The sequence below is a fragment of the Pinus tabuliformis genome, chromosome 4_1 (genome assembly GCF_031772625.1).
Source record: "Pinus tabuliformis cultivar Carrire ecotype Pingquan chromosome 4_1, CPIR1, whole genome shotgun sequence".
Classification (NCBI taxonomy): domain Eukaryota; kingdom Viridiplantae; phylum Streptophyta; class Pinopsida; order Pinales; family Pinaceae; genus Pinus; species Pinus tabuliformis.
In genome coordinates, this window is record NC_142303.1 from 830,239,475 (window position 1) to 830,266,951 (window position 27,477).

Below are 27,477 nucleotides of genomic sequence, written 5' to 3' on the forward strand. Positions count from 1 at the left end.
TTTCACCACCAAGGGAATTACTCAATGGTGGATATACTAATTCACACAATATTTTCATATAGGTACAAATAAGCCCCCCCGGTCTCACTCACCTACTAGTGAGAGTGACCAATCTACCATCAAGGTAGTCATCTATCTATAGTAATATTATTTTCCACCACACCTTCAATATCATCACACCACTAGTATCATCACACCTCCATTATCATCACACATACATTATCATTATACCTCCAATAAGGCCACTGTTATTGTTCGATGGGTATATAAGTGGTTAGCTAGCACTTTAATGGTGGTAATAGCTAAATTGTAAGAGCTGAGACATTTCTCAGCCAAAGCTACTAGTGGTTTATGTGCTTCATTGTTTTTACCAGGGAACCCAATTAGCTGTTAGTATACTTACTGATACAATGTTCAACATTTCCTTGTCATAATAATATATAAAAATGAGCACATAATATATCATAAGCACATGAACATAATTATAGTTAATAGAAAGAGTTCATTATTGGACAATTGCTTGATTAATCCCTTACATGACAGGGAGTTTTATTAGATAACCTCATCATGTTATCCCAAACATACCATTCACATAGTCATCATATTTTAAAGAACATTAATTTATCATCCTTCCATTGTGATGATTATAAACAAATGACTTGTCAATTGAAATGGAATGATATACATTCATTTCATCACTAACATATTCATGACATGTAGGACGTACATATGCTAGGAAATATTAAGCTTTGGAAAACTTCCTTGATATGTTATTTTCATAGTTGTCATGTTAGTGTTTTCTGTTTAAGTGGACCCAACCAAGTCCTCTTAGCTGATCCATTATCTTCTTATACCCTATATTTCCATTTATCTTATGAACATGAAAATTTTCGGGGATAATATTTGCAAGTGGGCTAATTTTCCATGCTTTTTCCAAAACAAAGATTCGCCAATTTTCGGTTTTTTCTAAAAGTTATTTGCCCAAATTTTATAGTATAAAATTATTTGACCTAAAACATTGCCAAAATTTTATATAGAATATTATAAAATTATTAAATACCTAAGTATTTTTTCAAAAAAAATCCTCAAACATTTTGCAATTTGCATATTAGGGACTAGTAATATTCGCCAATGCTTCTAAACTTTATGATAAATTTCCATCCTTAAAATTTTCCCTATGTTTAGCCATGGTCTTGCACTTATGGTTGAGTTTTATTTAGATCTTCTCCATAAGATCCTTTACTTACCTTTTCTCTCACCCAAAAATCAAACCAAGACCACACCACAAAAGCAAAGAATAATAATGCAAAAGGAGAGATATCACAATAGAAACACATGAAAAAAAAAGCAGCATGGTCATGCTCAAAGTAAACAAATGAAAACAACAATAAAATTGTATCCAACAACACAGACATGCAAAACATTCCCGTTACACATCATTCATTCATTCTCAAAAACTCAATTTTTTGAGTTCTTTTGAGAGTGTCCCACCATCATATGCAAAAAAAATTAGTCAGAGTCCTTCTGAATGTTTAAAACAACCTCAAAATTCCAATATCCCTCTAATTAGTTCAAGAATGAACTTTTCGGTATTTCAGAGAGTTTTAGGGGGTGTGACGAGGAAATTTAATTGCTTGAATTGTTGTACATTAAATTATTTACTAGGAGATCATAAATTGATGAGGTACCCACAAAGTATATGTAGAAGTAGAATTAATTGATAGACACTCTCTCAAAGGTAACAAAGTCCTCTTATTAATATTTCATTACAAAACATGGATACACCAATCGCATGTCATACAAAAAAAATTAACGATTTAAGTTAAAAGTTTATTCTATTCATTAACATCACAAAGATGTCCAATAAAGCCTGTAAATGATGAAACTAACTCATAAATGTAAAATATCACACCATGTTGGCTATAAAACAAACCAATCAACTGAGGAATACCAGTATGAGTCTTGGAGTTGCACACACAACTTTTTCTAGATCTCTGAGTCATTATTCCTTCGCATAGGGCCCTTACTCTAAATAAAAAAAACTATTCAATTCGCAGAAATATAAATCATAAGTAACACAAGTCTAATAAATGTTACAAAAAATAATTCAATTCAGAACTTAAACATATATAATTATAATTAGACTTATGCTACTCACACATTAACCAACTACAAAACTGAAAGTGCACCCTAGCTCAGGGGGCCCTACCTGACTCGGAGCACTACAGGAAGAAGTAAATTATACATGGTGATGAAAAACAAAAATAATATATTTATATATTAAATCATCCAAAAAGGTTACAAAGTTCCAAAACAATAAATTGAACACAACACTAATTCAAAACTAATATCATGGCTAACCTTGTTCAATTGATTATAAAGATATATATAGTCTAAAAGAGCTCAAGATTAGGCTGAGAATCATGAATAAGTAGTAATAATTGTGCGACCACACATTACAAAATTATAACAAAAAGGAGCAACTATTCAACCAACAATACATATATGAAATTCATCTCCTTAAATAAGAAGATCACCTAGTACTCAAAAGATATCCTAATACAATGAAAATCAAGATTGTCTTGCCTGGACTAATCGTGGGTGTGAATATCTAAACTAGACTCTAATTGTCAAGTCATTCCCTTTTTCGGTAACTTCTTTAACGATCACTTTTGGTAGCTTGAGCTTGATACACCAGGCCATCATGTTTCGATAACTAGTGATCATCCTTCTTGTAACTTGGGAAAAAGGGTTGCAATATCCCAAAACAATTAGGTAGACGAATACACTAAAATAGAAACCAAATTGGTGAAGAAATGCATAAGAATAATGCATAATCACCTTAGTACTTGAGACTCATTAAAATCATGAGATTGATAGGAAATACAACAACACATATTAAAATGAAAGATGAAATGGAGTTAAATGGGTCATAAAAGAGGTTTGGGAGGTACTCTGGATATGTTGAAGTTAAGACTCATCATCTCCCCCATGCCTAGACTACTATACATCCTCGTGCTCAACTCCGCCTACTAATTGAATCAAAAGGGAAAGCTTTTCCTAAATCCCCTTCTGCTTCACTTGTGAATAATTAAGTTTCATTTTCTTATAATGTTGCACCATTTCCGAGCAGCCATCGAATCTCTAGAATTCCTCAAGCATTCATTGCTCTCTATTAGGACCCGATTTTCCAATTTCAATTGTTTATATTTCCATTTAATTTTCTTAACCCCGTTCCAAAGTTTCTTCATCTTCATCTTCTTACTAAAACATGGCTTGTCTATTACCACTTTAGTAATTTTCGATTTCTCAAGCTTAGGGACTTTCTACGCCTCTTGTGATTCTAACACTTTTTAGGCTCCTTGGGTGGCTTAGCTTCTTTAACATAAAATTTAGTTAATGATTCTCCTACCTCCATAGGCTTTACTTGGTTGAGCTGTGATGGTATGTACAACTCCATTGGACTTCTAAGAAGAATCTCAACTTCCTTCTTAAAGGAATCTAGTTATGAAGTTAATACTATAATTCCATCAGATTTAATAACCTCAGTTTTAGGAATTTTCACCTTTTCCACCACCTCAGTTTCAGGGTCTTTTGACACCTAAACTTCCTGAATTGGTTCAACCTCAGGAACACTTGGTTCCTAAATTTCCTGCATCAATTCAAATTTAGGGTTATTAAGACTTGGGACATTATCAGCAGGTTCACATTTGGGAACATCCATTATAGAGTCATTCTCAAACTTCTTGTGTTTGAAAGTATTTATAGATTCAAACTTCATGATAGGGTTTTCATCTCCCTCCAATTCTGAATCAGAATAAGGAAAATTAAACAGATTCTAGTCAAAATCTTGACATACATGGGATATCACATTTTCCAACAAATTTGGTCCCATAATAGAGCTCAAAGGAGCTATCATTGGTTCATATATTCCTTCTAAATTTGTATCCACCGAATCTGGTCCTACATAAGTACTCATAGGAGCAACTACAGTTTTAGATGATCCTTCTAGACTTACACTTTTCCTATCTAATGAATGAGTATGAGGTCAATGAGGTAATATCTTCACCATAACCACCTCATCTGAGCCTTCTCTAGATTCAACTTTCTCCTCCGTTCCCCAAATTTTCTTTTTCTTTGAAAAAGACATTGTCTTTCTCTTTCTCTTTTGAAAGTCGTTCCCCTTTGTAACAACCCTAGGTTAAAATTTCATGTAATAAATTAAATAATGGAAAAATAAGACCAAGGTCATGGGACACTTATTCCAAGCCGAATGTTGGGAAAAACATCCTAGTGCGCATCACTTGTAGTTTATTATGGCTAAGGAAATTGGAAAAAGATTTGGAAAAGAAAAGTGGTAAATATTGGCATTTATTTATGAAAGTAAAGGAAAATAGGAGAAAAGGGAGATGAAAGGTCACAAGTTTGCATGAGGAGGAAATTGAAGGAAAATATAGGAAAAATGAAGAAATAAGAGGCACCAATAATATAAAGGTTTCCGAGGATCCATTCACAACTTTTGTCAACTTTTTTTATTCAATTTGGCTTTATGATTGGCTTCAGAGAGAAAAGAACACCAAGAGGAGAAAACAAGAAAGCATGAAAAGGAAAAGCAAGGAAGAGTTGAATCAAGTAGCTTCAATGGGAATACTTGCAGATATAAGGTTGCATGTGTGATTTCCTAGCTGGTTTGTGAATGTATGGTACATGCATGTATGTATTTGGTTCTCTTGCTATCATTGGCATGGATTTTTCTATGTGTGATAGTGGTTTTAGCCTTGCCTTGCCAATTCTTGGATAGCCATGGTGTGATGGGATTCATTCTTGCTTGAGCTTTGGATTACCGAAGGTTTTGGAATAGAGTGAGGTTGTCTTAGGAAAATCCCAAGGGTTGGGAGTGGAGATGGTTTTCTCTGGGAATCTCTCTATAGGTGGGTGGAGATGGGAAAATTCCTCAAGGGATGGTGAAAGAATTATAAGGCATCCAAGCTTGGTTTGGTTTTGTGATCACATGATCGGCTTAGGTGATATCATAGTAGTGTGAGAATGGAGGTGGTTTAGCCTATGGATTCCCTTGGTTTTTTATTTCTTGGTTTATCCCATGAGATCCGACATTCATGCTTGGAATATGGCATGGGGGTGATTGGATGAAGGAAAAATTTGGTTCATCCCAATCTTTGGTCGAGTGGTACATGGAAGTCCATGAATTGGTTGGATTTTGTATATGTTAATAAGAGCTATTTTCCTCTTGTATTCTATGAGTAAATGTACTTGTTATGATGTGGCTTTGATGGTTGTTCTATAATTGTTATTATTCTGGTTATATGTTGGTTATAAGCATGGTTTTATGAGAGATTCTAGTTATGGTTGTTGTCATGTTTTGATTGGTAAATGAATGGTTATTGAATGCATGACCTAATATATGTTATTGCAACTTGTGAGAGGGCATTAGACCTTCCTGATGATTCTTAGGTAAGCATCAAAACCCTATGTTCAGATATGCATTCATGGCCTGTAGAATTCATGTTCATTATATATTTGACGAAACGAATTTCATCTTTAGGCCTAGTTAGGTCAATTTATTGACTAAGTTTTATATGAATGGCTTCATCTTGATGTTATATATCATTCTAGAAAGTATTATCAAGTTTTGGGAAGAGGTCTAGAGACTAGCCTTGAAAAAGTGGCTTATATTCTGGGGTCACATGCTCAGAACTGAGAAATATAGATTGTAGTCACTAGGAGGAAGGGTTATCCATGTGACTGAAGGGTTACAACCACTAGATTTCCTTTTCATGCAAGTGACCAGAAGATCAAATCACTAGAAAGGAAGGTTTACTTAGGGTTTGGCCACCTCGAGTGGTTATTTAGCTCCTGGGGGTCTTGTAGCTCCCGAGGAAGGACAATAAAGTTTCATATTATCTATTCCACTTCCTTAACTATACTTAGGAGGTTGAGTCATGTCATAGTAGCCCCCAACTCATGTTTACTCTAACAAGTCGATGAAAGTGGGTGAATTTGGGAGGGGTGGTTACACTCTTGGGCTTCTTATCATCCTTGAATGAAAATTATTCTTCCTCCACTAAGGGCTCCTTCTTTTTCATGACTGATGTTTCTTCTTGTTTGGAGATAGGCTCCTTCTCTTTTTCTATTGAGGTTTCCTCTCCCTCAATAGGGGGTCCCTTTTTCTAACCAACTGGGGCCTCTTCCTCTCCTTGTGAAAGTTTGATTCTCTTAGAGACAAGGGTTTGTTTAGCCTCACCAAAACCTTTCTCATTTCCTTTGAAAATTAAATATTCATATGAGAATTCATCCTTTGAAACCGTTATATTCATTTTAGATACAAATGTTCCCCCCCTTTTTGCATGAGTTGAGAGAGTTGTTTATCCGAACCCTCCCTAGAAGAGAGTCATCCCATGTCTTACCCTGTTTCCTTAACTAAGCTTCTAACAAAATTTTAATAATTCCACGATGAAACATACTAGTCTCTGCATGTTCAGGCTGAGCTTGAACATTCTTAACCATCTTATTTAAACTCTTTAATAAATAAAATAGAAGATTAATCTTTCATTTATCCTTAAAACATGAAAAAAACCTCATGTGATACCTAAAATTTATTGTGTATTTACCCTAACATGTGATGTATTTATGGAATAAGTACGTAGATTCATGCCATTCTTCCTTTACCCATGTGGGAGGAATTCCTTTGCTCCAATTTAGATTCTACTGCTTGGGTATCAAAAATTGATTATAGTTGAATTCCTTTAAAGTTTTCTTAAACCAAAATTCTCCAACTCGAGGGAGGTTTGTACACTATGAAAATGAATCTTCAGAGACAAAAAATTCCATTTGATTAAAATAGGCCCCAATACCTTTGAAATTCTTTGAAAAATATTTGTTGACCTTACAGTTGTGTCCCAGGAACTTGTCATAGAATGAAAACGATCGAGCCTCCTCAAAACATTTACGGTGTTGTGGGTATTCATTAGGAAATTTGGCACTAATGGGATCTAACTTGCAACACTGGAGGTTTCGACATCCTGTCTACTGTAAGGGGACAAGGATGAGATACCAATTCCTTATTTTTGAGGAAGGTTAAGAAATAAGGGTGGAAAACAATGAGAGAAACAATATACTTTTTATTATGGTGATTTGTGGTAGAGTTTATGTAGATTAGAATGAATTTAAATAATACAAATGTATGGAGGGATTGCACATGCGTGACTCATAGTGATTTAATAAGGTAGCAATGAAATTAATCGAGAACTACAAGTACGGTGGTCAATATCAAGTATCACACTCTTCATAAATCAGTCATATATTACAACGCAAAACATCTTACCATAATTACTTCATAAGTCACACTTACCAAACTGCCTTACCTATATTCTTGTGTAGTACTATCTATTTACATAACTTGAGAAGCTCTGCCCATTTTTTTGGTGTATGTTGCAGCAGATACAAGAATGAAATTCCACTTCTTGCATTGCTTTTTCACACAGTTACTCGAAGGTACAAACTATCACAAGGGAGTCCTACATCCAATAACCACTATGCTTCGAGAAGAAAATACTAATAGATGATTCTTAAGTATATTCCTAAATTATGCTAAATTTCCATTTTGATTATCTATCAACTTTTGCATACATTATCTGCAATATATACTGTTAATCATTAAAGTAGGGGACTAGTTTTAATCTTGTAATGAATCGTATCACTAGTCCTGAATCTAGTAGTTTTTGTAGTAGAAACAAAATCATATGTCTTCACATATCCCATCCACCTTAGGTATAATATCTCATTATGTGAATGAAGGTTACGAAGTTGTGCATATGAGATAATCACTAAATTAATGTATACTATTAACAGATGTGAGGCTACTCCCCTTTGATGTAAATGCGATCCAATGTACCTGTTGTCGCTATGACAAACACCCTCCAAAATTTTTCTTACACTTGAATTTTGGAGCCTACTTATGATATCATGATCTGTCACTTCAGTTTTTGTTGGTCACTTCATGATTAGTTTTGTCGAAACCACTTTCTTACACATGTTCATTCATGATGTATCCATAAGCACACTCCCTTTCTAGCAATTTTAGTAACCAATGTGTATCCTTGAGAATAGTCATTGTGCAGTTCTTGGAAGTAAGGCTTACACAACCATAGAGATAATATACTATGAATCTATGTCGACAGTCAATGTGCAATATCACTTGACAATCTCCCTCTTTCTCTTGGTTGCATTGTATCTTAATTTTAGTGAGTTTTCTCAACTGTCACTTTTGTGCACCTTTACTTTCGCAAGTGTTGCTTTCACTTTTGTGACTGCATTTTTTTCTTGATTCCACTTTAGTAAGTGTTGCTTTTTTTCTATCTACTATAGCATCTGTCGCTTTCAATTTCTTTAGATTTTGCAAGTGTCATTTTCATTTTTTCTTACTTTCGCAATTGTCGCTTTCATTATTTCACCTCCTGCTCATTTCACACTTTAGTGCATCAATAATGGTAGATGTAGTGCACTCTTCTACATTAAATGATCATATATATCATAAGAATATGTTCTAGACACACTCCCATAGCTTAATACACATTTTGGTTGCCGTCGAAACTTTTGCCATAACTTGTATTCTGTGTCGCAAAGTGACGTTTAAATAGTCACACTTAGAAATAATTGTCTATTTTCTGTCCCTTCAAGCTATGCATGTGTATTTTGAGTTTTGTGGCATGTGTTGATGTTATATAGGTGTGAGATAATCATTTAAGGGCTTATTTTTTCTCTCTTGTCTCATTGATCGCACACTTAACCATTTTGGATATTTCACTATCTTTGCAACTTGTTCAATATTTGACCAACCTTTCTTCCCTTTGGAGTTTTGCACTGCATAGTCCTAAGCCATAGTGGAGCACCCTCTCTCTCTTGAAACTACACACTATAAATTACTAGAGGACAATATCCCTCCACCAACACACAGAGCAACCTTGAAGCCTAAGCCATCAATCTAGCTTCCTAACCTTAACAACTGCATCTCCTACCCTAGATTTGACATTACATAATTACAGTGGGAAGTAAGGCATCTCTATGTCACTAAATTTCCCAACTGCACAGTTGCTTAAGCCTTCCCTTTAGTTACTATCCATTGCATTTTTAGTGAGAAACCCTACCTCCTTGTCCTTCTGAAGTGGTCAACTACAAAGTTATCTTCATTAGGTGAACCTTCTATTGCTTATTGTGCAGTTATAGTGAGAAAGGGATCACTTCTGGGTCACTAAATTCCTCAACTGCGTAATTCACTCAGCCTATCTCCGAATCACTGCACATTCCACAGTTATAGTGACTAGTCATGCTCCTCCTACTGATTGAGATCCCTCACTGTGCAATCCTTTGTCCTGGCTTTCTCCCTACTATGCATTGCGCAGTTCCAGTAGATAGTGAGGCCTTCCCTCAGTCCCTCTTATGCCCAACTGCACAATCTCTATCTCTTCCTTTTGAGATATTCCTCACAACACATCATTACTTAGCAAGATCAGTACCTTGCCTCCTGTACTCCCTCACTATGCAAGAATACTTTTCATGCCCTCCTTTATTATGTATTTCCAAGTTCTAGTTAGTAGTGAGGCATCCTTGAGTTCCTATAGCCCTCAAATGTGTAATTCCTAGCTTCATGCTCTCAAAACCCCTACCTATTGCCTCATTTCAATCAACACCTTCCATGAGTAAAAAGTGGTAGAATAGGTGTTTCTAGACTGATGTTGGCTTATCATGAGTGGTCTCCATCTACAGGTATCATCATTACAACATGAAAGGGTAATGATTAAGAGAGGCCATAAACAAGAGACTACATGAGAACACTTATGAAGAAGGAGCAAAGAAGAACCATCATGAAGAACACAAAGGGATATTGGATCAAGAAAAATATGTTGAATTATATAGTTTCGATACTCATCTAGATCCTTTGGAGGGTGAATATAAATAGAAAGAAAATATCCATCATGATAAAGTTAAAGTCACACCCGCAAAGATAATAGCTTGACATTGCCACATCATCATGGAGTTACATGTCATCACAATGTCATATGTGTCATTGTGTCTTGCCACATCATTTGTGGAATGTAATTGTGTAATTACCCTAAATGAGAAAATGTAACATATGCAGTAGCCCAAGGGTCCCGCACGGAATGTGAAAGGTCACTACAAAGTTCTAAAGTAATGTAGAAGCTCAAAGGTCATATAGGAATTTGAAAAGTCATAATAGAAGCTCAAGAGTCATGAGGGAGGTCAAGAGTCACATGGGAGGTGGAGAGACACATTTTTTTATAAATACACCCTCATAACTTAAGAAAAGGGACTTTTGGATTTGGAATTTTTCAACTTGGCTTCTCTAGTTTGGCATAGGACACAAGATATTTATTTAGAGGAGCAAGTGGTGACTTAATGTTCCACTATTGGAGCTAGTATGGCAACATTGTCATTATATATCTTGGGACTTTCACTTAATATATGAGGCACTGAGAACCATTTCACTTTCATGCATATGTTGTGAATAATTGTAAGGCTATTCTTTCATTGTTTGCAGTGTATGTTTACGTTAACACATACTAATGATAATGAACTATTTCATTGGCTTTGGTATGCATCTCATTGAATGTGTGTTTTTACTGCTTTAATCATCGTTGTTATCTTTTGAGCTAATTTCCAGGTTAATCAATGATTCTTTCATGCTCTTGTGTGCCTATTTTAGGATAGTACTATTGGTTTTCTCTAGATACGCACTCTCTCTTTTCCCTTCTGTAGAAGTACCATATATGCATTACGAATGTATGACTCACACTGTCATATTACTTGCTTGTTTCAAAGATTGTTTGTATAATCTCTTATGTTGTTAATTGAAACCAAGGAAAATTCCTAAAGATAATGGAAACCACCCATATTTTCGATTGGGGATCCTACTCCAAACGGTGTGAGGTTTAATTGGGACTTCATAGCGGGGAGACCCCCTTACTTGATGGATTTCCAACACTATTAACAATACCCTAGTACATCATGCAAGGTACAAATGAATGTGTTGAAGTCAAGTCACTTGCAAGATCCAATTACCAAGACACATTAAAGTATTCTGACTAATTATTAGTGAGAGAACATGCCATTAATAACTTAAAGCTTCAAGGTACTACAAATAATATTTATCCTTTTATCCTAGATGATACGTTGAAGTCGATGTAAAAAATACCATTAGAAGGAGGCCCTTAAGGAATATCTCATCAACTAACTTGAGAATAAACACAAATTTTGAAGATTTATGATCATAAAAAGAAATAACAACAACATATCGACCTAACCATGCAACAAGTTGGTTTTCATAATTAGGCCCCAATTTTTTTTATTAATTTTTTTTTACTAAAAGAAAGAAGAACTCATGAAGAGGAATCAAGAGAAGGAAGAGTATAGGAATATGGTGATATAATTACAAGTGCTCAAGAAATTTAATCTAAGTCAAGAGACACAATTCTACTCTACTACTTTGCGAAAATTCACTCATAATTTGGAATAAAATTTGTAAACATGCATCAATCACATAAACAAGTACACATATTTATCTAGGGGAAACCAACTGATAAAAACCCTTAATCCTGCTTGCATTAATCAGATGAATAGAGAATACATTACAATTGCTTGCATGCTCTGAGCTCAACTTGATCTCCTATTTACTTCCGCAATTCCTGAGGAAATTAGACCCATATTTTTTAGGAATTTTCCTCCAATTGATTGCGTAATACCTAAGGTTGGATCTCCGACTACATGTAACACCTATAAATTCAAGACTAGTCTATAACTGATGTTACACTTCCTTGGAATCTCCATCACAACCAAGGAACTAGAATTCTCTCCATGCACACCCATTTTTGGTTGATTGATCACTTAACTGGATGATCACTAAGTTATAATGTTGTCCCACTACACGACTTACCTCCAACTAGTTCTATCAACAATCAGAACTAGTTAACTGAATACAACTGGAAATAACTAAACTAGATTGCTACAAATTAGAAATCACACATTGAACTCCAATCCCTCTAACTCAAATTTACTAAGATAACTAAGTGACAAGAGCCATTTCACCTCAATTAACTACTTGCAAGTTGTCTGCTGATGTGGAAATTCAAATTTTCTCAATTTGACCAAGGAAAAGTCAAATGAGACTTTCTTGCTACACTTCTCAATGCTCCCTCTTAGTAAGAATAGGATTTTCAACCACCCCTATCCTGCACCTATGGACTTTTACTTCCCTCTTGACAAAGACTTTGTCAAGATGTCATCATATTATTCCTTTGTCATAATTTATTGTAGCAACATTATCCTCCTCTACACATAATCCCGTAAATGATGATACTATATATCTATAAGCTTGGATCGATTGTGAAATATCGAATTCTCAGAGATATTAATGAAACTATGATTATCACAATGGATCATAGTTGGATCCATCCCCTGACCAAAGAGTCCCACAAGTATTTTTCTTATCTAGATCGCCTCACACACTTCTTGACTTATATCCATGTATTCAGATTCTGCTGAGCTGAGCACCACAAACCTCTGCTTCCTGCTACACTAGGAAATTGTTTCGGACCCAACACTAAAAATTCCACTTGATGTACTCTTTCAATTGGATGTAATCCCTACCAAATCTGCATCTTTGAAGCCATAAAACTCACTCCCTTTGTCTGTCTGTACCATAATCCATACTGGGTAGTGCTTCTGAGGTACCATAAAACATGCTTAGCTATATTCCAATAAAATTTGGCTGGCCTAACCATAGCTTGGCTTAGCTGGTTGACTGCATAGCACATATCTAGTTGTGTGGTCATAGGATACATTAGTGAATCCAATAGCTTCCAGTAAATGGTAGCATCAACCTATTCACCTGAAGTGGCATTCTCCTTCCTCTAGTTGGTCACTAGAGGTGTCTACATGGGATTACAACTCTCCATGCGAAATATCTGCAGTATCTCGGTAGCATAATTTCCCTGAGACACAAAGAATTCCCGATCATCTTTCCATACCTCTAGCATGAGGAAGTAGTGCATGATACTCATGCTTTTCATCTCAAATTTCCTTGTAAGGTCCTCCTTGCAAGAATTGATCAACTTCTCATCACATGTCAATATTAAATCATTGAAATATAATATAATGATAAGAAATTTACCTTCTACCAAAATATGATATAGGTTTGCATCCTCTTCACTTTTGGTGAAGCCCAATCCAGTGAGATAACTATTGATTTGAGTGTACCAAGCTCGTGGTGCCTATTTGAGATTGTACAATGCTTTCCTAAGTCTACACACATGAGACTCCCAATCAAATGTTTCAAATCCTAGTAGTTTCTCTATGTAAACTTCCTCCTCAATAACACCATTGAGAAATGATGTTTCTACATCCATCTAGTGGATCTTCTACCCCATTTGTGCAGCTAGTGCAAGAATTGATCTAATGGATGAATACCTTGCTATGGGAGCAAAGGTTTCATCATAACCAATCCCCTCAACTTGAGAGAATCCTTTGGCCACAAATATGGCCTTATACTTCTCTATGCTTTCGTCTGCTACATGCTTAACCTTGAAGATCCATCTTGAACCCACATTTAATTTTTGTGTCAATCTTGGGACCACTTCCCAAATAATTTTCTTCATGATGGATTCATATTCTTCCACCATTGCATCAACCAAAACAGGTTTCTCAACTTGTTCCTCAAAAGAGGATGAATCAGTCTCTACAAGCTGAGTCATTAGAGCCATGCATCTAGTGTACCTCTCAGGTGACCTCCTTTTCCTACACAAATTTTAAGGAACTCCCACATTCTCCGTCGCATCCTACACCAATCTATCAGTTTCCTTGGTTCTTTTTATACCTTCTCTAGATGGTTCTACCTAAGTGGATGTATCCACTCTGCCTCCTCTTTGCTTCTCTATTTGTGGCTTCTCCACAACTTCCTAAGGCTCCTCCTTTAGAGATAAAAACTCCTCTTTTGGTGGGATATGAACCTCCCTCTCAAGGGAGCATCTCATTGCTTTCTCCTCATCAAAATTTACATCTCTTGACACAATTGTCATTCTGAGGGAAGGTAAGTACACCCAGTAATTGTGTAGAGTTTTTGTGTAACCCACAAAAACTCACAACTCTTCCATCAACTCAAGTTTTTTCCTCGAGCCTTTGGAGACATGGCAGTAAACAAAGCCCCCAAAAATTATGAAATGAGACACACCCATATTTCTTCTTGAGATATCCTCCTCCGATGTAATCATACCAAGAATATGATTAGGATTTCGGTTCTGTAAGTAGAATTTTGTGTTACATGTCTCTGCCCATAAATGCAATGGTAGGCCTTGGCCATGTAGCATTACTCTCGTAGCTCCCACAATGCTTTGGTTCTTCCTCTTAGCTACCCCATTCTGTTGTGGGTTGTGGGGTGTTATGAGATCTCTTCGAATGCCTTATTTTGCAAAGAAATACTTGAAATCATTTGAAACATACACACCTCCATTGTCGCTCTTGAGAGCCTTCACCTTCTTTCTAGTATCTTTCTCAACTAGTGCCTTGAATTCTACAAATTTTCAAAATGTCTCATCCTTCTTTCACATCAAGAAGATCTAACACTTCCTTGAGAAATCATTAATAAAAATAACATAGTATTTATGTCTGGAAGTGGAGGCTATTGAGAAGGGTCCACAAACATCAGAGTGGAATTTCTCCAAGACTTCATGTGCTTTGCAAAGGTACAACCCTTGCAGACATCCTGCTGCTCAAGTGATCTTTTAGGGATGCCAGTGGTTATTTACTTCATAATTTTCAAGGCGCCATGATGAAAATGGCCCATTCTCCTATGCTAGAGTTCACTGACATTGTGAATCAACACTTTCTCTGCTTTATTGCTTAATGCAACGTAATATTCCACATCAAGCTTACACTGGTTCTTCACATGAATGCTGATCTGCTTCACCTACCCAGTAGCTATGTGTCTCAAAAAATCTTTCCCTTTATTGAAGATCACCTCATAGCCATATTATTCCAAAACTTCTATAGGGATGAGGTTCTTCTTCAAGCGTGGTACAAATATGACATCTTTGAGGCGAAGAGGGAATACTAACTCCCTCTTAAAGGTTACTATGCAATTCTTGGTAGAACCATACCTTTCGTCCTCCCCAAGCTCAATATGCATTTGGAGATATTTCTCCTCCAGGTCACTTAAAATATCTACACCCTATCATGTGGAACAAGCCACTTGGTTCCAAGTACCAGAAAGTCCCCATCATAGTGCTGCCATGCATGCGATAAGGATGAATTTTAGCTCAAAATGTGAAGCCAATGATTCACCTGCTACTCCTCCTGAGTTCTTGCTAGACTTTTTGTGTGGACACTTTGTAGCATAGTGCCCAAATTCATGACAATTGAAGCATTTTATTTTGGACAAGACTTTCTTCTTGCCCCCTTGGCTGGATTCTTGTTTGGTTTGCGATTTCTTCCCTTTTCCCTTCTTTCCCTTTCCAACCAATGAAAAATTTTCTTCATACTCTCCCTTGGATGAACTTCCATATTTGTTATTTCAACTGATCTCTTATCGTACACAATCAAATCATAAGCGTTCCCAATTTGGTAATTTCTCTCTCCTATTCACCGAGTCTTGGTAGTTATGCTAGATTTTGGGAAGGCCTAGAAGCGTTAAGCTCACTAGGTCATCTTCTGTAGCATTCACACAAACCCCTCCAAGCTCATCCCAAAATTGTGTTGATTTGGTGAGATACTTTGGAATAGTATCATTCTTCTGCATATTAATATTTCAAAGTTTTTCTTTGAGGGCCAGTTTTCTATGGTCACTATTATTCTCGAATAACTCAGTCAATGTCTTCCACATTGTGAAAGGAGTTTATTTTCCATATAGATTTGAGACAATGTGGTCTCTCACTCCCTCCAGGATTATTCCCCTTGCCTTGGCTACATATTTCCTCCTTTGGGCTATGTTATGGGAGTTAACTAATCCTGGTTTTGGAATATCCATTGTTTGTGTGTTTTTGTAGAAATGAGGTACCAAAAGATAGATTCTTAGCAGTTGGTTGTTCCCTGCAAAGAAATCATAGATCAAATTGGTTGTTGTTAGTGGAAAAACAAGAGAAACAAAGCATTTCAAATGGTAAGAAACAATGCACGCATAACATAAACTAAAAACTAAAAGAAAAACACATCAATAGTGCTTGATGAAGCAAAAAAGTCAATAGTATAATGGGAATGGCTCCCTTTATTGACTGCTGGAAGTAGAAGATGAATATAATAGATAAATACTAGACACTTTGAGAGAATTCTTGGAGAAATGGTGCCAAAAACTCCTCAACAAGGAGGTTCCTTTCTTCACTCTCTTTGCAAGCTTATCCTCTCTCTCAAAGAAGTATCAAGGCTCTCTCAATGGTGGAATCCTCTCCACACTAGAATAATGGATTGCTAAGAAGAAACTCTACCAACATAATAGTGCTCTACTTCTTCTCAACAATGAAATGCAGGATTGTTTGAGAACAATTTTGCCAGCATAACATTGTCTTCTCTTTGGTCCTCTAGTTGTCTCTTTATATAGAATTTTGAATCCTTCTTCCCTCTCTTGATCCATTAATGAGAAAATGACCCATGAGTAGGAAAAGAGGATCCCTTGGGGGCTGCATATCTCTAGGGTGACTCGAATTTGGTTGTCCTTGACTGGAACATGTTAGGGAATCTGGTGTTGTAAGTGTGTGAAGTGGTTTTGAATTGTTGAGTCATTTTCTTCTCCGATCGCACAACTATTGAAGAAAAAACCACACGACTGCCAATTTTGGCCTTTATATAGGTCACGCAACTCAATTTTATGTTGGGTTGTGTTATATTATTTACACGACTAGCCCATGTAGTTAGCTGGGGGGTTAGAAGGGGGGCGAAGCCCCCCATTTGTTGTGCCGATTGTGCAGCGGGGGGGTCACAGGGGGGTTTGAGGGGGGCGGACAGCCCTCCTCTATGGGGTCTGGGGCAGCATCCTGGGCAAAATATTTTTGGACCCTATATTAGGTTGGGTGGACCTACCTATGGGTTTGTGCATGGTTTTCACACATGGTTTTGGATGATATGGTTTTTCGGTCCATGGTTTTGGACACGATGGTTTTCGGTCCATGGTATTGGATGCTTCGACATGTATAAATATGTATTGTAACATTGAAAGGAACATAATGAAAAATCAAGCTAGTAGTCCCAGTTTCGGGATCAGGGGGAAAATCTCTATGTATATGTGTTTTATGTGTTATGCTCTCACATTGTTTATTTTTTGTGTTTTAGAATTCCTATGCAGGTAATTTCTGTACAGGGTAAAAACCTACATTTGGAATTGGAGTTGTTTTGGCTTCAAGGGGACGCCTTTGTTGCTGAGGGGTTTTGCTCGGGCCTGTGGTAGACCCTGTTCAGTGGGAGATCTGCGAGATCAATTTTGGTGGTGAAAGATGATGGCGAGTAGTGGAAAGATAGAGATCGAGAAATTCAATGATCAGAGTTTTGAGTTGTGGAAACTCAAGATGGAGGATATGTTGGTGGAAAAATATTAGTGGATCATAGTAGATCAGGGTACTAAACCAACAAGAGTGTCCGATGAAGAATGGAAGAAGCTAGATCGGAAGCCAAAGAGCACAATATGATTGTGTGTCTCAGATTTAGTATTGCTGAATGTATTAGGGGAAGCTAGGGCTAAGGCTTTATGGGACAAGTTAGGGACTTTGTACCAATCTAAGTCTTTGGTGAATAAATTGTTCCTACGGAAAAAGCTATATAACCTAAGGATGAAAGATGGAGACTCGGTGACAGAGCATCTGAATGCATTTAATACTGTGGTAAGTCAGTTATTAGTTGTTGATATTAAAATTTCAGATGAAGATAAGTGCATCAGCTTGTTGTGTTCTCTACCAGATTCATGGGATAGTTTGGTTATTGTAATAGGTAGCAATGCAACAGCCTTGCAGTTTGATGAAATAGTCTCATCCTTGCTGACGAAGGAGATGAGACGGAAAAATATGGAGAGTCTGTATGAGGACGGTCCTAGAATAGAAAAAAAAATAAGTCATCAAGTGGGAGATCTAAATCTAGAGGGAGATCTAAATCTACAGGAAAACCTGTAAAGGTGGTGTGCTGGAAATGCGAGAAAGAAGGGCACTACAAAAGGGACTATAAATCTAAAGCTCCTAAGAAAGGAAAGGGATCTGATGATTCTCCTTCTGTAGAGGCGAAAACCACCTTCGATGAAGGTAGGGATGTGTACTTGGCTTCTTCAAGTACACATGTAGATCACGAGGCATGGTTGATTGACTCAGGTGCATCCTTTCACTTCACTCCCCATAGAGAGTGGTTCTGCAAGTATGAGAAATATGATGGTGGTGATGTCTTCTTGGGGGATGTCAGGAAGCCTATAATCATTGGTTATGGAAAAGTAAAGTTAAAATTGCAAGGTGGAAGGGTTAGAACACTTCTGGGTGTTCTGCATATTCCTGCATTAGCCAGAAATTTGATTTCTGTAAGCAAGTTGGATGATGCAGGTGTAAAAATAGTGTTCGAGAAGGATACCTGCAAGATGGTTCAGGGAGCACTGGTATTGATGCGGGGAGTTCGAATTGGAACTCTGTACAAGCTACAAAGTAGCACTGTTGTTGATGGGTGCAACAGTTCTGTGGTTCTTGAAAGTGGAGTAGAAAATCTAGTGGTCTTTGGAGAGAAGACCATGCTATGGCATCAAAGGCTTAGACATATTGGAGAGAAGGGCCTTCGAATACTTCATGGTAAAGGTATGAGTAATATCTCTCTGGATTTTGACTTTTGTGAAAATTGTGTATATGGGAAGCAAAATTGGGTGAGTTTTCCCTCTGGTAGTAAGAGGGCGAAATAGATATTAGAACTTGTGCACAGTGACGTGTTTGGATTTGTGAAGGTTCCATCACTGGGTAAGTCTGTGTACTATGTATCATTTATAGATGACTTCTCAAGGAATACATGGATATATTTCCTTAAGAAGAAATCTAAAGTCTTTGATAGGTTTAAAGAATTTAAGGCTCTGGTGGAAAACTAGACAGAGAATAAGATAAAGGTGTTGAGGACAGATAACGGTGGAGAGTTTTGTAGTAAGGAATTTGAAGAATTCTGTAAGAAGTGTGATATAGCACGACAGAAGACTACTCCATACACACCTGAGAAAAATGGAGTTGTAGAAAGAATGAACAAGACATTTATGAAAAGGGCAAGAAGCATGCTTAGTGGTGCCAGGTTAGGACAGGAATTTTGGGCAGAGGCGGTGGAGATAGCATGTTACCTGGTCAAAAAATCACCTTCATCAGTGTTGGAGGATAAGACTCCACAAGAGGTATGGACTGGTAAAAGACCCTCTCCTTCACATCTGAGGGTATTTGGATGTGATGCATATGTACATGTTCCAAAGGAAAAAAGAACCAAAATGGATATTAAATCTGAAAGGTGCATCTTCATTGGGTATAAGGATGTTTTAAAGGGTTATAAGCTTTGGAACCCAGTAACAAGGAAGGTTGTGTACAATTGAGATGTGGTGTTCAGAGAGGTGAAAGATGTTATTAAACATGAAGTCCAACCAAAGGAACCTGAGAAGATAGAGTTTGAGCTTAAGGAGGAAGAATCATACTCTACAACAGAAGAGGAATCAGAAGATGAAGAGCCATAAACTTCGGGTGTGAGAAGATCAGTTCGAGAAAGAAGGCAGCCAGAAAGGTATCGTCCATCTGCTTTCTGTTCAAATTTTTCTTTATCTATTACTGATGATGATCCCAGAACTGTGAAGGAAGTAGTAGATTCAGAGGATGGAAAACTTTGGAAAGAGGCCATGGTTGATGAAATGGAATCTTTACACAAAAATGAAGCTTCGGATCTAGTGGGGTTGCCAGCTAGAAGGAAATCCATTGGCAACAAATGGGTGTTCAAGAAGAAGACAAATGCAGAAGGAAAGGTGGACAAATAGAAAGCTCGGTTGGTAGCAAAAGGTTATTCCCAAGTGTCAGGAATTGATTTTGGTGATATTTTTTCTCCTTTTTCCAAGGTAGCTTCTATTAGATTACCTTTATCTATTGCTGCTGCTTTTGATTTTGAGGTAGAACATATGGATGTGTAGACAACATTTCTTCACGAGGATCTGGAAGAGGAGATCTACATGAAGCAACCTGAAGGCTTTGCGGTGAAGGGTAAGAAAGAACTGTATGCAAATTAAAGAAGTCTTTGTATGGGTTAAAACATTCACCAAGGATGTGGTATCATAAATTTGATACATTTATACGGGGACTTGGCTTCACTAGAATCAAAGCAGATCACTGTGTGTATTTTAAATTAATTGGTGACCGTTTTATTTATCTGGTCTTGTATGTGGATGATATGTTGTTGGTTGGAAATGATAAAGAAATTATCCAGGATTTGAAGACCCAATTATCCTCCAAATTCGACATGAAAGATCTTGGTGCTGCAAACTATATTTTGGGCATGGAAATTAAAAGAGATGGGGCAAAGAGGAAGCTCTACTTAAACCAGCGGAAGTATGTCAAGGCAATACTGCAGAGGTTTAATATGCAGGATAGTAAACCGGTGAAGGTTCCTATTCATGTAGGTGTGAAGTTATCTGCTGAACAGTGTCTCAAGGCACAAGAAGAGGAAGATGACATGTCCCGTGTTCCATATGCAAGTGCAACTGGTAGCCTGATGTATGCAATGGTCTGTACTAGACTGGACATTGCAAATGCAGTGGGAGTATTGAGCAAGTTTATGTCAAAACCAGGGAAGGAGCACTGGGCAACAGTGAAGCAGGTTTTCAGGTATTTGTGTGGCACTAATGATTATGGTTTGTGCTACCAAGGAAGATTGGATTGGATAGAGTTTTGGATATTCGTGGTTTTGTTGATGCGGACTGGGCTGGAGATCTGGATCAGAGAAGATCTATAAGTGGGTATGTGTTTAACCTATTTGGAGGTGCAATCAGTTGGATGAGTAAGAAACAATCTGTAGTGGCACTATATTAGGTTGGGCGGACCTACCTATGGTTTTGTGCATGGTTTTCGAACATGATTTTTGATGCGATGGTTTTTCGGTCCATGGTTTTGGATACGATGGTTTTCGTTCCATGGTATTGGATACTTCAGCATGTATAAATATGTATTGTAACATTGAAAGGAACATAATGAAAAATTAAGGTGGTAGTCCCGGTTTTGGGATCTAGGGGAAAATCTCTGTGTATATGTGCTTTATGTGTTATGCTCTCGCATTGTTTATTTTATGTGTTTTAGAATTTGTATGCAGGTAATTTCTGTACAGGGTTAAAACCTACATTTTATACATGTACCTTCAGAGAATTTAAATTTTTTAATTTTCATTGAGTTGGAAAATCTTCACCTATACAAATTGCTGGCTGACTTTGGGTGCCATCTGGACTCTACAAATGTGTGTACGATTTTCCGGTGTTAACAATTTCCCCTTGATGTATGAGGTTACGAGTAGACATATAGTCAAAATACATCAAATTTTTCTTTTCTGACTGAGAGCCTAATCAACTTCTTGAGAGAGAGAATATCTTGTTGTAGAGATGAGTTGGGAAAAACCTTGACTGAGGATAAAGATAACCATGCTCTAAAAAAGTGTCTATATGAGGCGGGCATGTCCCATGCTTCTTATGATGACTAGTGACTAAGTATTACAATCATATATGAAATATTTATGTCAAGTAAACGTTTGAAGTGGCTGACATGCCGATGGTTGATGATGATAACTACTTACGCCCTCCAGGGCACTTCTGACAAATAGACTAGATTAGGTGCCCCCATGCATAAAAAAGTGATGCGTTATTGAGTGAGGTACTCATGGGTGCATGGGTCTTTGACTGTTGGTACCTCCCATGCATCGCATTGTAAGCACTATGGAAATAGGTGCTAAGTGATGAATGGGTGTTCAACTAAATGAGAGAACTGCAATGGCCACGAAGTATGATATCACCTTGACATGAAAGATTATGCTGGTGTCGAACGTTAGGGGGAATGATGACATCAATGGGCAATAATGATTCCCATTGGTCCACCCCAGAATGTCCCTTAAGGGAGGGGGGCATCCAAGGTACTTCCTCGATCTTGGAAAATGTGTGTTGAAGTTGACGGGAAAGAGGCATCAACAGCTTGAAATGTTAATTTGGGGAATCATGATGGAGAAATATGAATTTAATATGATGGGTCAACAAGACATGATTTTGAAATTGGATAGTATGAATGGATATGGTCAACTTCCTAAGGTTGGAGTTGTAATGCAAGTGGCAACAGTCAAACAATTCTTCTAGGGTAAAATCCTCGGAGTCGGTAGGACAGCCAGGGTAGGTGTGAGCATGTTTTGACAAGAAATATCAATGATAAATGGATGGGGTGGTGGTCAGTGAGTTCCAACCAGGGGCAACTTAGGACTATCTTCGAGTATGAGACATGAAAATATGGGTGCAAATCCTTTTTCCTAAAAAATCTTTGTACACTTGCCAAAAGAATATAAAAGTGGGTTGGGATGTACAAACAGGGAGATGGGTGCCCCATGAAAATGGTGACCTACATGATGATGAAGGTACGATGTTTTGTGTGGAGGGAGGGGGCCCCATTTGTTGGTCTTGGTGTGGGGTTGATGAGGCAGATGAAGTGACGAAAATGGGCTATGCAAATGGAGGGATGGTTGGCGAAATGTAGAACACATTAGTGCATTCGATTTGATCAATTGCACCATAAATGAGATGGTCTAGGAGTGGGGTTGGTAAGTAATATGTGAAGAAGAGGAGAATGTGACTAATATTCAAGGCATTCAAGTGAAATGGCTCTCAGATCTGAGTGGATGGTCATGGATCCAATGGTGTGAGGGGTCCACAACATAGGGTGATCCATGAATGGGAAGGTTCTATCGACCGACATGAACGTTTTCCATGTGCAAGGGGTGGGATTGTTAAACGTGGTTGAGACGATGGACCCTATGGTGCATTTTAGAGAAGTGATGTCAGAATATGCAAATATTTGTAGGAAGCCTATCATGCTGGGTGGAGAATGATACCTTCACTGTCGATGACCACCAAAGTACTGGTTCTGGTAGGAAGCTACTGATGTAACCACAACTTCAACAACCAATACCCCAAGTGAAAACATATTGATAAAAAAATATATAAGTGGAAATGTGTTGAACAAGATGAATCGAAGAACGTGAGAAAGTGAACCTAGATGGGTACTCTAAACATGCGTCGAGCCCAAAAAATGAGTTTAGGGTTGAAATGGAACGAAGGGTACCGTGATGAAGATGACGTGGTCCTGATCCTTATTTATCTGACAGTTTTGAGAATGGAGGTCCTAAGCTCCTGTACAGGGCTCATGAAGATGAAAAAAAATTGATATATAGGCAAAGTGGGCCATATTCCACCTCATTTATACTTTCTTCTCTTGGAGTGTTGATTGGTTCTAAGAGTTGTTTTCTCATGTTGCGATCAACTTGTGCAACTAGGAAGCACGCAAGGAGAGAAAGGTAAGAGTACATCATCCCACCTTATAGGTCATACAGGTCACTCTAGATACTCACCAATGGTGGTGGAAGTTAACATGTTTATGGGTGCCTAACTATGTCTCAGGCAATGTTTTGTCCTCGAATATGCATGAGATGTACATAGATCAATCATCCCCCACTAGTGCAGTGTTATTGAGGGATTGGGTATTTGGGTTGACTAACGTTGATTTCTCAGTGATGAATCAATGCATGAAATCCAATGTTTCATGGAATCAGGGAAGGTGTGGGAAACACTGAGTATGATGGTTTCCTGCACAAATATGGAAACTATGATGCATGTGTCTGGGTCTAGTGCTCGGGGTCATGTGTAGAGTAGGGTAATACCTCCTAAATCCCCATAACTCAGGACATTGGTTTATGAAATGGTCTGGTTCTTCGCATAAAATCCATAAGGAGGCATGTTGGGGTGTCACTGATTTTGGTTTTCTCCAGAGAGCACTCAGCTGTGCCACACATTGGAATTCTATAATGTGATCATTGAAGAGGAAGAAGAAGACCCAAGGAATATCAATATTTTGGAGGCAGAAGGACATCATGAAGTCGAAGTCCCACAAATAGAAAACCCAGACATCTTCGCACCTTTGAAGACAAAGCAAGTAAACATTGACACTAAATAAGAACCAAAGTTCACAAAAATTGGATATTATTGGGACAATGCTATAGTAGATGAAGTTGTTGAATTACTTCGCGAATACCAGGATCTCTTTCTCACTATTTTTTTTGATTTAAAGGGCACCATCGGTGATTTGGGCATCATAAAGATCACATTGAAATTGGACGTGAAGCCTATTAAATAGAGGCCTTATCGCCTTAATCCTAAGTATAAGGAAAAGGTTCGCCAAGAGCCAGATAAGATGCTAGAGGCAGGAATCGTATAACCTGTTGAAGAATCCAATTGGATGAGCCTGATGGTGGTCCAAGAGAAGAAACAAAAAGGAGAAATAAGTATTTGCATAGATCTACAAAAGCTTAACGATGCCTGTGTTCATGATCCATTCCCAACACCGTTTACAGACAAAGTGTTAGACAATATTGGAGGGTAGGAGTCCTATTCGTTTACTGATGGATTCTCGGAGTATCATCAAATCAAGATCACGCCAGAGGATAGAAGCAATACAACCTTCATGATGGAGTAGGGTTGTTTTCATTACAATGTGATGCCATTTGGACTAAAGAATGCACCTGTGATATTTTCTCGCGTAGTCATAGAAGCATTCAAGGAGTTCATTCATAAGTTTCTGGAAGTGTACTTTGATGATTAGATGAAGTGCCATGTAGCAAGTTTGCGCCCGATGCTAGATACATGTCACAGATACCAGATAGTGCTGAATTTAATAAAATGCATATTTTGTGTACCTTTTAGGATCTTGTTGGGTCATGTTGTGTGCAAGCAAGGATTGATGGTGGACCCTTAAGAGATTGCGGTAATTGTAAACTTGGAGGCCCCTAGGAATGTTAAGCAACTGTGTGCAATGCTGGGGCATACAAGATACTATAGAAAATTTATCAACGTTTATGCTCAAATTACTGTGCCCATGGAGAAATTGCTAAACAAGGACGTGGCATTCTGTTAGGACAATAATGTTAGTGCAACTTAGATGTGTTGAAAGAAAATATGGTCACTCTGCCTATGTTAGTATTCCCTGATTGGAAAAAGGAGTTTCATGTACATGCAAATTCTTCTTGCATTGCACTGGGTGTAGTATTAGCATGGGAAAGTGAAGGAGAACTGGACCATCCTATCACCTTCGCAAGTAGGAAGTTATCGAAGGCTGAAAGAAACTATTCAACAACTGAGCATGAAGGGCTAGCCATGGTCTACGCACTACAAAAATTCATGCACTATCTGTTAGGGGGGCATTTCAAGCTATATATAGATCATTCTTCCTTGAAATACCTAGTCAACAAGCCTGCGTTGGGGGGGAATATCTGCATATGGTTGCTATTATTTCAGGAGTATGACTTTGAAGTCGTTGTGAAGTCAGGAAGGTTAAATGCGGGACCTGACTATCTGTTGCAGATTAAAACAGAAGAGGAACCTAGTAACCTGGAGGAAGGGTTTCCATATGCGCAACTCTTTTGGGTGTGCATAGTGGATGACCATTTTGCAGACATTATTCACTTCTTGACTACGAGGATGGCATTGGAAGGATATACAAGTCAGTAGAAGAAGGAATTAGTAGTGCGCGCGGCCAATTTTTCAGTTATTGCGGGACATTTGTATAAAATGGGTACATATGAAATATTGTGAAGATATGTGCCAGACTTTGAATGGGACAAATTCTCGTTGAAGCTCACGGGGGAGTTGTGGGAAGCCATTATGCAAGCAAAGAAACTGCACAGACGATTTTGCGTGCAGGTCTATGGTGGCCAACATTGCACAGGGATTCCAAGGCATATTGTAAGGCATGCGATGCATTTCAAAGAATTGGCAGACCATCGTGAAGGGATGAGCTACCCCAAAATCCTTAGGTGTCCTTGCAGGCATTTGAGAAGTGGGCGATTTATTTTTTTGGGCCAATGCAACCTCGTGGAAAGAAAATGGGTGTGCGCTATATTATCACTACGACGAAATATCTAACCAAATGGGTGGAAGCACAGTCGGTTAAGGATTATACAGGGGCTATGACAGAAAAATTCTTATTTGAGTATGTCTTAACCAGATTTGGATGTCCAAAATTGTTGATGAGTGACAGGGATATGCACTTTCTGAACGAAACAATCAGCGCGTTGACTGAGGAATTCTAGGTCTACCATTGGAAGAGTACAACATATCACCTGCAGGCAAACAAAACCGTTGAAGCCTTTAACAAGATTTTGGAGAACGCGTTGACGAAGATCTGCAACGCGCAGTGGAATGATTGGGATGTATGCGTACCTATAGTTTTATGGGCTTATAGGACTACTTGTAAGAATCTGACAGGACAAACACTATTTGGATTGGTCTATGGGGTTAAAGCCATAATGCCGATGGAATACATTACGCCTCAACTACGCATAGTAGCTTTAATAGACATGGCGGCTTGCGAGGCCTTGGAGGAACGGCTCGCACAATTGATGGAGCTCGAAGAAGATTGATTTTTGGTAGGATTCCATCAACAAGTACAGAAGGAACGTGAAAAATCATGGCATGATCGCAATAGAAAGCTTCACACATTCAAGGTAAATGACCTTGTCCTATTATATGATAGTAAATTCACTAAATTTCTGGGTAAATTCTAGATGCATTGGTTAGGGCCATATATTGTCAAAGAAGTTATAGAAGGAGGCGCAGTTCAGCTTATGACGTTGAATGGGGAACCCTTCCCAGGAAGAGTGAATGGGAGAATGTTGAAGTTGTATACAGGGGATCCTGTGTAATGACTATATGGAAGCAAGATAGTCTTAGTGCTCCAGACAGTTGCCAGGGAGTGCAGGACTATAAACTACAGTACCCGGTTTGAAGGAAAAAGCAGTAAGCAAGCTACACAGAGAGTGGCGAAGATGAAACAAATGAAGCTACACTTAGGAAACCATGCCATGGGGAAAGGTACCACGCAGCCCAGCAGGAAAATGACTGTTGGAGTTACTGTTCATGACTTGACAGCTGGAAAATAATTAAGAGGAGTTGGGTGGTGGCAACTAAGGCAAAAATCTTTGAGGATCTGCCGCCAAAACAACATTTATTATCAAAAATTGGGGGGAACGGTCAGATTTGAATTTAAAAACCCCTATAAATTACGCACGTCGGTCCAATAGAGAACACTTTGCACTCTAAGACTTGTTGCTGAAATTTTCTCTCTGTTGCCTGTGAGCCAAGCGTTCTGGGAAGAATTCCTGTCATGAGCAAATTGTTCTTCCATAGCCCGTGAG

General features: G+C 38.0%; 1 protein-coding gene across 1 annotated transcript in view; it reads left to right on the forward strand.

Moving 5' to 3' along the window:
* Positions 1 to 26,703, forward strand: part of LOC149178798 (uncharacterized) — a 32,733-nt gene extending 6,030 nt beyond the window's left edge. Inside the window, exons 2-4 of the mRNA XM_089422238.1 lie at positions 25,580 to 25,784; positions 25,890 to 25,984; positions 26,410 to 26,703. Of these exons, the coding sequence (XP_089278364.1) occupies positions 25,580 to 25,784; positions 25,890 to 25,984; positions 26,410 to 26,703 (594 nt within the window). The remainder of the gene's footprint in view (positions 1 to 25,579; positions 25,785 to 25,889; positions 25,985 to 26,409) is intronic.
* The last annotated feature ends 774 nt before the right edge of the window (positions 26,704 to 27,477 follow it).